At 51.7% G+C, this 12,500-nt stretch overlaps 1 protein-coding gene across 1 annotated transcript in view; it reads left to right on the top strand.

Annotated features, from left to right (window-relative positions):
- LOC115005783 (transcription factor COE3-like) overlaps positions 1–12,500 on the top strand; it is a 66,139-nt gene that overhangs the window by 48,714 nt on the left and 4,925 nt on the right. Inside the window, 2 exon segments of the mRNA XM_029427723.1 lie at positions 3,805–3,876; positions 12,488–12,500. The exon segment at positions 12,488–12,500 is cut by the window's right edge and continues 150 nt beyond it. Of these exon segments, the coding sequence (XP_029283583.1) occupies positions 3,805–3,876; positions 12,488–12,500 (85 nt within the window).

Raw genomic sequence — 12,500 nt, 5'->3', positions numbered from 1 at the left:
CTGTTGGCTGTGAGCTGTTGGCTGTTGGCTGTGAGCTGTGAGCTGTTGGCTGTTGGCTGTGAGCTGGTTGGCTGTTGGCTGTTGGCTGTGAGCTGTTGCTGTGAGCTGTTGAGCTGTTGGCTGTGGCTGTGATCTGTGGCTGTGAGCTGTGAGCTGTTGAGCTGTGGGCTGTGGCTACCCGCTGAGCTGATGTGAGCTGTGGCTGTGGCTGTGGCTGTGAGCTGTTGGCTGTTGGCTGTGAGCTGTGGGCGTTGGCTGTGAGCTGTTGGCTGTGAGCTGTGGCTGTGAGCTGTTGGCTGTTGGCTGTGAGCTGTTGGCTGTGGGCTGTTGTCTGTGAGCTGTGAGCTGTTGGCTGTGAGCTGTTGGCTGTTGGCTGTGAGCTGTTGGCTGTGGGCTGGTTGTCTGTGAGCTGTTGGCTGTGAGCTGTTGGCTGTGGGCTGTTTGTCTGTGAACTGTTGGCTGTGAGCTGTTGGCTGTGGGCTGTTGTCTGTGAGCTGTGAGCTGTTGGCTGTGAGCTGTTGGCTGTTGTTGTGAGCTGTTGGCTGTTGGCTGTGAGCTGTTGGCGTGAGATGTTGGGCTGTTGGCTGGCAGTGTGTGAGCTGTTGGACTGTGGCTGTGGCTGTGAGCTGTTGGCTGTGGCTGTTGGCTGTGAGCTGTTGGCTGTGGCTGTTGGCTGTTGGCTGTTGGCTGTTGGCTGTGAGCTGTGAGCTGTGGGCTGTGGGCTGTTGGCTGTGAGCTGTTGGCTGTGGGCTGTTGGCTGTTGGCTGTTGGCTGTGGGCTGTGGGCTGTTGGCTGTTGGCTATTGGCTGTTGGCTGTTGGCTGTGAGCTGTGAGCTGTTGGCTGTTGGCTGTGAGCTGTTGGCTGTGAGCTGTTGGCTGTTGGCTGTGAGCTGTTGGCTGTTGGCTGTTGGCTGTTGGCTGTTGGCTGTTGGCTATGATGATGGTCTGGAGGTACGGCTTCCACTCTGAACACCAGATGGTTTTGAGTTCAACACCAGAGCTGCACCATTGAGCCCCTGAGCACCTTCACCCTGAGCTGCTTCAGGTTTGTCCCTGTAGTGAGTTCACTGTGAGTCTGGATAAGAGTCTGCTGAATTACCTGTAATGTAATGTAATGAACGAAGCCTGTGATTGGCCGGCTGGGCAGAGTGGAGACGGTACACACCTGCTCTTTGTTAAAACATATTTACATGGACCGTTTCAGCTTCCTGTTTAAAGAGTCTCATTTTATTACTGGCTTTGGACTCAGTGACTGACAGTCAGAAGGACCAATCACAGAGAGGCGCTGTGACATCATCCAGCGCCGCTATTTTAAAGATGTCTCTATGTAAACACACAGAAACAACATTCATCAGTGTTAGCTAACGTCACACACACAGGTTTACCTTTTATTGAATCATCTGTGTGTGTGTGTGTGTGTGTGTGTGTGTGTGTGTGTGTGTGTGTGTGTGTGTGTGTGTGTGTGTGTGTGTGTAAAGCCCATTGGCAAACAGGGAGGTTGAAACAGTCAAATCAGGTAATCAGCGAGTGCAGCCATGTGGCAAGAAATGAGATTGCCACACACACACACACACACACACACACACACACACACACACACACACACACACATAATCAGTATTTTCTCTTATCAGATTTATAAAAAGAAATAACTTCTTCTGTTTTGGTCTGTTTTTCTACGTGAATCGTTTCTAATAGAATTAAAGTTTAAACATAAAATATGATGTATAAACATATTATTATAAACATGTAATATAAATATATATAATATGTATATGATGATCAGCTCCCTCCAACAATGCTACAACAAATTGTATTTAATAAATACAATAGAATAGAAATAAATCAATTCAAATATAAAATATAAGAGACTAAATGTCTCGCATCAAATATATATCATTTTATAAATGTTATATTTTATCTCTATATTTTAAATGATATACTATAAATCTCAAACTAATTAATTAAATAAAATGAATCACAAAATGTTTATCTGTTCAAAATGTTCCTTTTGTTATTGGTTCAAATTGTAAAAAAAATAAAAATAAATTGTTATTGGAAATCAATTAAGAAAACAAGACAGATGTTTGAGGGTTATCACACATCTCACACACACACACACACACACACACACACAATATGTATTTAGCCTCAGTACTTCAAAGATCTCTAATCAGCTGCTCGTTAGGAAGTTAAACCCATCATTCATTTATTTACACTCCTTACATCTTATTGTAATTATTATAAATATTATGTAAGTATGTAAAGAGTGTAAATAAATATTATTAATATTATTATTATTATTATTATTACTCTTTAAGGTTAATTTCCTGCACTTTACAGAACATGTGTGTGTGTGTGAGAGAGAGAGTGTGTGTGTGTGTGTGTGTGTGTGTGTGTGTGTGTGTGTGTGTGTGTGTGTGTGTGTGTGTGTGTGTGTGTTGGGGCTTAAAAGATCAATTGGCTTCCTCTCCGCTGATGACATCCCAACCTCCAGCTCTATCGCCGTGGTAACCTTGTTAATGTGTGTGTGAGAGGTGCTTGTCATCCAGCTGCATAACAATGAAACACTTGTAATAATAACCCTTTCATTTGTCACTATGTGTGTGTATGCGTGTGTGAATAAATCTCTCACGCTGCGACGCACTTAAACGTCGCTCTGCATAAACGAGCAGATTATAGACGATCGCTGAGCGCTACTTCAGTGTGTGTGTGTGTGTGTGTGTGTGTGTGTGAGAGATAGTGACAGTGTGTTTAAGGACAGTTGTAAATCAGAAATTAAAACATTTTTCATCCACTAATGTTCAAGAGAAAAGACTCAAACTTTATGGATGAGAGGATGATGTGATGAGAGGATGAAGTGATGAGAGAATGATGTGATGAGAGGATGAAGTGATGAGAGGATGAGAGAATGATGTGATGAGAGGATGATGTGATGAGAGGATGATGTGATGAGAGGATAATGTGATGAGAGGATGAAATGATGAGAGGATGAAATGATGAGAGGATGAAGTGATGAGAGGATGATGTGATGAGAGGATGAAGTGATGAGAGGATGAAGTGATGAGAGGATGTGATGAGAGGATGATGTGATGAGAGGATGAAATGATGAAAGGATAATGTGATGAGAGGATGATGTGATGAGAGGATGATGTGATGAGAGGATGAAATGATGAGAGGATGATGTGATGAGAGGATGATGTGATGAGAGGATAATGTGATGAGAGGATGAAGTGATGAGAGGATGATGTGATGAGAGGATAATGTGATGAGAGGATGAAGTGATGAGAGGATGAGAGGATGAAGTGATGAGAGGATGATGTGATGAGAAGATGAAGTGATGAGAGGATGAATTGAGCAGCCTGGTGGAGGAGTGAGGGGTTAATTGAAGGAGTTTGTAATGCAGCAGCAGATTAACTGAGAGTTTAATTAAGATAAAGACTGAAGGAAGCATTGTTCTGTCTGTGCCTGATTACACACACACACGCACAAACACACACACACACACTCGCACACGCACACGCACACGCACACACACACACACACACACAGAGCTGTTTGGCAGCATTTTAACACCAACTGCTCATTGAAGTGAAGTAGTTCAGTGTTAAAGAGGCTCAGAGTGTGTGTGTGTGTGTGTGTGTGTGTGTGTGTGTGTGTGTGTGTGGGTGTGTGTGTGTGCTCTGTGAAGAGTAACTGAGCTCTGATTAGAATAAACACTGTTTAATACTGTCAGCTCCATCAGATCAACACACACACACATACACACATATGTGTAACGGTAATGTTTACTCCTCTCTGCAGGAGGTTTTGTTGAAGAGAGCAGCTGACCTGGTGGAGGCTCTGTACGGGATGCCTCACAACAACCAGGGTACCGTCTGCACACACACACACACACACACACGCACAAACACACACACACACACACACAGTTTATTTTGGGTTTGCACATGTTTACAGTCTTCAGTCAGTGTCTGTGTCCGACCCTGAAGGCAGCAGGATCATTGCAGAAAAACCAACGATAATATTTACACATGTGGTTCATCAGGATCATCTCCACAGATTAACACTTTGATGATTTATCAAGTGAAACACAATCTGCACAAGAAGCTAACGTTCGGCTATAAAGGAGCTACAGCAGGTCATGTGACGTCACCACCGCTAAGCTAATGGAGGCTAATGTCAGACACGTGTAGAACTGACCTTTTAAACTCACCAGCGGGGATTTACTGATGAGTTTTATGTCGTAGAAAAAACGTTAAAATCTCTTCAGCGTGTTTTAACCACAGAATTTATTTCAGCTTCAAAACCAAAACACATTAAAAAAAGCAGATAGATATTTTATTTATCCCGAGGGAAATTCAGGCATCCAGTAGCTTAAAACATAATATACAACATTACCCATCTACCCTCCCCCCTCCCGCCATTACAAATGTACAGTACAAATAAGACTTAAAATAAAAAGTAAAATTAAGTGATAAAGTGATACATTTTATAAATACAATAAAACTGTTAAAATACAAAGTGAAAGTAAAAGTGAATTCAATCTGAATCCCCGGCCATCACCAAGAGGAGTTGTACAGTCTTATGGCCAGGGGGACAAAAGAGTTCTTGAGTGGGACAGGGACAACAGTCTGTGGAGCGGGACAGGGACAGCGGTCTGTGGAGCGGGACGGGGACAGCGGTCTGTGGAGCGGGAAGGGGACAGCGGTCTGTGGAGCGGGACGGGGACAGCGGTCTCTGGAGCAGGACAGGGACAGAAGTCTGTGGAGCAGGACAGGGACAGCAGTCTGTGGAGCAGGACAGGGACAGCTGTCTGTGGAGCAGGACAGGGACAGCAGTCTGTGGAGCAGGACAGCAGTCTGTGGAGCAGGACAGGGACAGCAGTCTGTGGAGCAGGACAGGGACAGCAGTCTGTGGAGCAGGACAGAGACAGCAGTCTGTGGAGCAGGACAGGGACAACAGTCTGTGGAGCAGGACAGGGACAGCTGTCTGTGGAGCAGGACAGGGACAGCAGTCTGTGGAGCAGGACAGAGACAGCAGTCTGTGGAGCAGGACAGGGACAACAGTCTGTGGAGCAGGACAGGGACAGCTGTCTGTGGAGCGGGACAGGGACAGCTGTTTGTGGAGCAGGACAGGGACAGCTGTCTGTGGAGTAAGACAGGGACAGCTGTCTGTGGAGCAGGACAGCAGTCTGTGGAGCAGGACAGGGACAGCAGTCTGTGGAGCAGGACAGAGACAGCAGTCTGTGGAGCAGGACAGGGACAACAGTCTGTGGAGCAGGACAGGGACAGCTGTCTGTGGAGCAGGACAGGGACAGCAGTCTGTGGAGCAGGACAGGGACAGCAGTCTGTGGAGCAGGACAGAGACAGCAGTCTGTGGAGCAGGACAGGGACAACAGTCTGTGGAGCAGGACAGGGACAGCAGTCTGTGGAGCAGGACAGGGACAACAGTCTGTGGAGCAGGACAGGGACAGCTGTCTGTGGAGCGGGACAGGAACAGCTGTTTGTGGAGCGGGACAGGGACAACTGTCTGTGGAGCAAGACAGGGACAACAGTCTGTGGAGCGGGACAGGGACAGCTGTTTGTGGAGCAGGACAGGGACAGCTGTCTGTGGAGTAAGACAGGGACAGCTGTCTGTGGAGCAGGACAGCAGTCTGTGGAGCAGGACAGGGACAGCAGTCTGTGGAGCAGGACAGAGACAGCAGTCTGTGGAGCAGGACAGGGACAACAGTCTGTGGAGCAGGACAGGGACAGCTGTCTGTGGAGCAGGACAGGGACAGCAGTCTGTGGAGCAGGACAGAGACAGCAGTCTGTGGAGCAGGACAGGGACAACAGTCTGTGGAGCAGGACAGGGACAGCTGTCTGTGGAGCGGGACAGGGACAGCTGTTTGTGGAGCAGGACAGGGACAGCTGTCTGTGGAGTAAGACAGGGACAGCTGTCTGTGGAGCAGGACAGCAGTCTGTGGAGCAGGACAGGGACAGCAGTCTGTGGAGCAGGACAGAGACAGCAGTCTGTGGAGCAGGACAGGGACAACAGTCTGTGGAGCAGGACAGGGACAGCTGTCTGTGGAGCAGGACAGGGACAGCAGTCTGTTGGAGCAGGACAGGGACAGCAGTCTGTGGAGCAGGACAGAGACAGCAGTCTGTGGAGCAGGACAGGGACAACAGTCTGTGGAGCAGGACAGGGACAGCTGTCTGTGGAGCAGGACAGGGACAGCAGTCTGTGGAGCAGGACAGAGACAGCAGTCTGTGGAGCAGGACAGGGACAACAGTCTGTGGAGCAGGACAGGGACAGCTGTCTGTGGAGCAAGACAGGGACAACAGTCTGTGGAGCGGGACAGGGACAGCTGTTTGTGGAAGCAGGACAGGGACAGCTGTCTGTGGAGTAAGACAGGGACAGCTGTCTGTGGAGCAGGACAGCAGTCTGTGGAGCAGGACAGGGACAGCCGTCTGTGGAGCAGGACAGAGACAGCAGTCTGTGGAGCAGGACAGGGACAACAGTCTGTGGAGCAGGACAGGGACAGCTGTCTGTGGAGCAGGACAGGGACAGCAGTCTGTGGAGCAGGACAGAGACAGCAGTCTGTGGAGCAGGACAGGGACAACAGTCTGTGGAGCAGGACAGGGACAGCTGTCTGTGGAGCGGGACAGGGACAGCTGTTTGTGGAGCAGGACAGGGACAGCTGTCTGTGGAGCGGGACAGGGACAGCTGTTTGTGGAGCAGGACAGGGACAGCTGTCTGTGGAGCAAGACAGGGACAACAGTCTGTGGAGCGGGACAGGGACAGCTGTTTGTGGAGCAGGACAGAGACAGCAGTCTGTGGAGCAGGACAGAGACAGTAGTCTCTGGAGCAGGACAGCAGTCTGTGGAGCAGGACAGGGACATAAGTATGTGGAGCAGGACAGGGACATAAGTATGTGGAGCAGGACAGGGACAATAGTATGCGGAGCAGGACAGGGACAACAGTCTGTGGAGCAGGACAGGGACAATAGTATGCGGAGCAGGACAGGGACAATAGTATGCGGAGCAGGACAGGGACAACAGTCTGTGGAGCAGGTCAGGGACAATAGTATGCGGAGCAGGACAGGGACAATAGTATGCGGAGCAGGACAGGGACAACAGTCTGTGGAGCAGGACAGGGACAATAGTATGCGGAGCAGGACAGGGACAATAGTATGCGGAGCAGGACAGGGACAGCAGTCTGTGGAGCAGGACAGGAACAACAGTCTGTGGAGCGGGACAGAGACAGCAGTCTGTAGAGCAGGACAGGGACAACTGTCTGTGGAGCAAGACAGGGACAGCAGTCTGTGGAGCAGGACAGCAGTCTGTGGAGCAGGACAGGGACAGCAGTCTGTGGAGCAGGACAGGGACAGCTGTCTGTGGAGCGGGACAGGAACAGCTGTTTGTGGAGCGGGACAGGGACAGCTGTCTGTGGAGCAAGACAGGGACAACAGTCTGTGGAGCGGGACAGGGACAGCTGTTTGTGGAGCAGGACAGGGACAGCTGTCTGTGGAGTAAGACAGGGACAACAGTCTGTGGAGCGGGACAGGGACAGCTGTTTGTGGAGCAGGACAGGGACAGCTGTCTGTGGAGTAAGACAGGGACAGCTGTCTGTGGAGCAGGACAGCAGTCTGTGGAGCAGGACAGGGACAGCAGTCTGTGGAGCAGGACAGGGACAACAGTCTGTGGAGCAGGACAGGGACAGCTGTCTGTGGAGCAGGACAGGGACAGCAGTCTGTGGAGCAGGACAGAGACAGCAGTCTGTGGAGCAGGACAGGGACAACAGTCTGTGGAGCAGGACAGGGACAGCTGTCTGTGGAGCGGGACAGGGACAGCTGTTTGTGGAGCAGGACAGGGACAGCTGTCTGTGGAGTAAGACAGGGACAGCTGTCTGTGGAGCAGGACAGCAGTCTGTGGAGCAGGACAGGGACAGCAGTCTGTGGAGCAGGACAGAGACAGCAGTCTGTGGAGCAGGACAGGGACAACAGTCTGTGGAGCAGGACAGGGACAACAGTCTGTGGAGCAGGACAGGGACAGCTGTCTGTGGAGCAGGACAGGGACAGCAGTCTGTGGAGCAGGACAGGGACAGCAGTCTGTGGAGCAGGACAGAGACAGCAGTCTGTGGAGCAGGACAGGGACAACAGTCTGTGGAGCAGGACAGGGACAGCTGTCTGTGGAGCAGGACAGGGACAGCAGTCTGTGGAGCAGGACAGAGACAGCAGTCTGTGGAGCAGGACAGGGACAACAGTCTGTGGAGCAGGACAGGGACAGCTGTCTGTGGAGCGGGACAGGGACAGCTGTTTGTGGAGCAGGACAGGGACAGCTGTCTGTGGAGTAAGACAGGGACAGCTGTCTGTGGAGCAGGACAGCTGTCTGTGGAGCAGGACAGCAGTCTGTGGAGCAGGACAGGGACAGCAGTCTGTGGAGCAGGACAGAGACAGCAGTCTGTGGAGCAGGACAGGGACAACAGTCTGTGGAGCAGGACAGGGACAACAGTCTGTGGAGCAGGACAGGGACAGCTGTCTGTGGAGCAGGACAGGGACAGCAGTCTGTGGAGCAGGACAGGGACAGCAGTCTGTGGAGCAGGACAGAGACAGCAGTCTGTGGAGCAGGACAGGGACAACAGTCTGTGGAGCAGGACAGGGACAGCTGTCTGTGGAGCAGGACAGGGACAACAGTCTGTGGAGCAGGACAGAGACAGCAGTCTGTGGAGCAGGACAGGGACAACAGTCTGTGGAGCAGGACAGGGACAGCTGTCTGTGGAGCGGGACAGGAACAGCTGTTTGTGGAGCGGGACAGGGACAGCTGTCTGTGGAGCAAGACAGGGACAACAGTCTGTGGAGCGGGACAGGGACAGCTGTTTGTGGAGCAGGACAGGGACAGCTGTCTGTGGAGTAAGACAGGGACAGCTGTCTGTGGAGCAGGACAGCAGTCTGTGGAGCAGGACAGGGACAGCAGTCTGTGGAGCAGGACAGAGACAGCAGTCTGTGGAGCAGGACAGAGACAACAGTCTGTGGAGCAGGACAGGGACAGCTGTCTGTGGAGCAGGACAGGGACAGCAGTCTGTGGAGCGGGACAGAGACAGCAGTCTGTGGAGCAGGACAGGGACAACAGTCTGTGGAGCAGGACAGGGACAGCTGTCTGTGGAGCGGGACAGGGACAGCTGTTTGTGGAGCAGGACAGGGACAGCTGTCTGTGGAGCGGGACAGGGACAGCTGTTTGTGGAGCAGGACAGGGACAGCTGTCTGTGGAGCAAGACAGGGACAACAGTCTGTGGAGCGGGACAGGGACAGCTGTTTGTGGAGCAGGACAGAGACAGCAGTCTGTGGAGCAGGACAGAGACAGTAGTCTCTGGAGCAGGACAGCAGTCTGTGGAGCAGGACAGGGACATAAGTATGTGGAGCAGGACAGGGACATAAGTATGTGGAGCAGGACAGGGACAATAGTATGCGGAGCAGGACAGGGACAACAGTCTGTGGAGCAGGACAGGGACAATAGTATGCGGAGCAGGACAGGGACAATAGTATGCGGAGCAGGACAGGGACAACAGTCTGTGGAGCAGGACAGGGACAATAGTATGCGGAGCAGGACAGGGACAATAGTATGCGGAGCAGGACAGGGACAACAGTCTGTGGAGCAGGACAGGGACAATAGTATGCGGAGCAGGACAGGGACAATAGTATGCGGAGCAGGACAGGGACAGCAGTCTGTGGAGCAGGACAGGAACAACAGTCTGTGGAGCGGGACAGAGACAGCAGTCTGTAGAGCAGGACAGGGACAACTGTCTGTGGAGCAAGACAGGGACAGCAGTCTGTGGAGCAGGACAGCAGTCTGTGGAGCAGGACAGGGACAGCAGTCTGTGGAGCAGGACAGAGACAGCAGTCTGTGGAGCAGGACAGGGACAACAGTCTGTGGAGCAGGACAGGGACAGCTGTCTGTGGAGCAGGACAGGGACAGCAGTCTGTGGAGCAGGACAGAGACAGCAGTCTGTGGCGCAGGACAGGGACAACAGTCTGTGGAGCAGGACAGGGACAGCTGTCTGTGGAGCGGGACAGGAACAGCTGTTTGTGGAGCGGGACAGGGACAGCTGTCTGTGGAGCAAGACAGGGACAACAGTCTGTGGAGCGGGACAGGGACAGCTGTTTGTGGAGCAGGACAGGGACAGCTGTCTGTGGAGTAAGACAGGGACAGCTGTCTGTGGAGCAGGACAGCAGTCTGTGGAGCAGGACAGAGACAGCAGTCTGTGGAGCAGGACAGGGACAACAGTCTGTGGAGCAGGACAGGGACAGCTGTCTGTGGAGCAGGACAGGGACAGCAGTCTGTGGAGCAGGACAGAGACAGCAGTCTGTGGAGCAGGACAGGGACAACAGTCTGTGGAGCAGGACAGGGACAGCTGTCTGTGGAGCGGGACAGGGACAGCTGTTTGTGGAGCAGGACAGGGACAGCTGTCTGTGGAGCGGGACAGGGACAGCTGTTTGTGGAGCAGGACAGGGACAGCTGTCTGTGGAGCAAGACAGGGACAACAGTCTGTGGAGCGGGACAGGGACAGCTGTTTGTGGAGCAGGACAGAGACAGCAGTCTGTGGAGCAGGACAGAGACAGTAGTCTCTGGAGCAGGACAGCAGTCTGTGGAGCAGGACAGGGACATAAGTATGTGGAGCAGGACAGGGACAATAGTATGCGGAGCAGGACAGGGACAACAGTCTGTGGAGCAGGACAGGGACAATAGTATGCGGAGCAGGACAGGGACAATAGTATGCGGAGCAGGACAGGGACAACAGTCTGTGGAGCAGGACAGGGACAATAGTATGCGGAGCAGGACAGGGACAATAGTATGCGGAGCAGGACAGGGACAACAGTCTGTGGAGCAGGACAGGGACAATAGTATGCGGAGCAGGACAGGGACAATAGTATGCGGAGCAGGACAGGGACAGCAGTCTGTGGAGCAGGACAGGAACAACAGTCTGTGGAGCGGGACAGAGACAGCAGTCTGTAGAGCAGGACAGGGACAACTGTCTGTGGAGCAAGACAGGGACAGCAGTCTGTGGAGCAGGACAGCAGTCTGTGGAGCAGGACAGGGACAGCAGTCTGTGGAGCAGGACAGAGACAGCAGTCTGTGGAGCAGGACAGGGACAACAGTCTGTGGAGCAGGACAGGGACAGCTGTCTGTGGAGCAGGACAGGGACAGCAGTCTGTGGAGCAGGACAGAGACAGCAGTCTGTGGAGCAGGACAGGGACAACAGTCTGTGGAGCAGGACAGGGACAGCTGTCTGTGGAGCGGGACAGGAACAGCTGTTTGTGGAGCGGGACAGGGACAGCTGTCTGTGGAGCAAGACAGGGACAACAGTCTGTGGAGCGGGACAGGGACAGCTGTTTGTGGAGCAGGACAGGGACAGCTGTCTGTGGAGTAAGACAGGGACAGCTGTCTGTGGAGCAGGACAGCAGTCTGTGGAGCAGGACAGGGACAGCAGTCTGTGGAGCAGGACAGAGACAGCAGTCTGTGGAGCAGGACAGGGACAACAGTCTGTGGAGCAGGACAGGGACAGCTGTCTGTGGAGCAGGACAGGGACAACAGTCTGTGGAACAGGACAGGGACAGCAGTCTGTTGCTGAACACGCTCCTTTGCCGGGTGAATGTGCTGTGCAGAGGGTGGTGGGCGTTGTCCAGGATGGACGAGGGAACAGGAAGTGTAACATGCCGGGTTTTAGGATCCAAGATTATAAATAAAATGTAAATGAAAAAAATAAGACTTTGATCTCACCTCCATTACATCTGCTGAGGAAAACCATGAGCTGCGGTCAAAAGCTCTGGGAAAAACTTTCATTGGACTTTGAGTTTTTATTGTTTTAGTGCTTTTAATTTATTCTAGTTTAAATGTATATTTTCAGTCTCAGATGTAACTGAATGAATGAACTGAAACTCAAGTGTTTGAGTATGAAGTCAGCTCCGAGTTCTTCTTCTGTGACTTTAAAAAGGTCGCTCGCTGAAGGAGCTGTTTGTCCTGTTGTAAAGAACCACAAATCTCCCATGATGCTCAGCGACGTCCCTCCTGCAGGTTTATGAGTCAGAACCTCCTGAAACACTGAAACACTTTATATTCAGTCCGTCCTGCACACACACTCACACACTCACACACACACCCTCTCACACACACACACACTCACACTCACACACACACACACACACACACACACTCAGGTCTGTTGAAGTGAAAGGGTAACCTTGAACAGAGGAGGTTGTAAACAAATGTAAATCCAACTGTAGTAATAATAATAACAGTGTGTGTGTGTGTGTGTGTGTGTGTGTGTGTGTACAGGAAGCTTTTCCTGTTTAAATCTGCACATTTTGATGCTAAGCTAACAGTTTCTTTATTCTTCTGCGTTTAGTGCTAAATAACTAAATAATAATATTAGTAAACAGCTGTTGAGCAGCAGCCTGTAGTATTGTCTCTGTGTACGAGTCACAGACGTGGATTCTTCTTCTCTGCAGGAGATCATCCTGA

The sequence above is a fragment of the Cottoperca gobio genome, unplaced genomic scaffold (genome assembly GCF_900634415.1).
Source record: "Cottoperca gobio unplaced genomic scaffold, fCotGob3.1 fCotGob3_363arrow_ctg1, whole genome shotgun sequence".
Taxonomy (NCBI): Eukaryota; Metazoa; Chordata; class Actinopteri; order Perciformes; family Bovichtidae; genus Cottoperca; species Cottoperca gobio.
The sequence above is the reverse complement of the archived record's forward strand: the minus strand, read 5'-3'. Positions and strand labels throughout refer to the sequence as shown.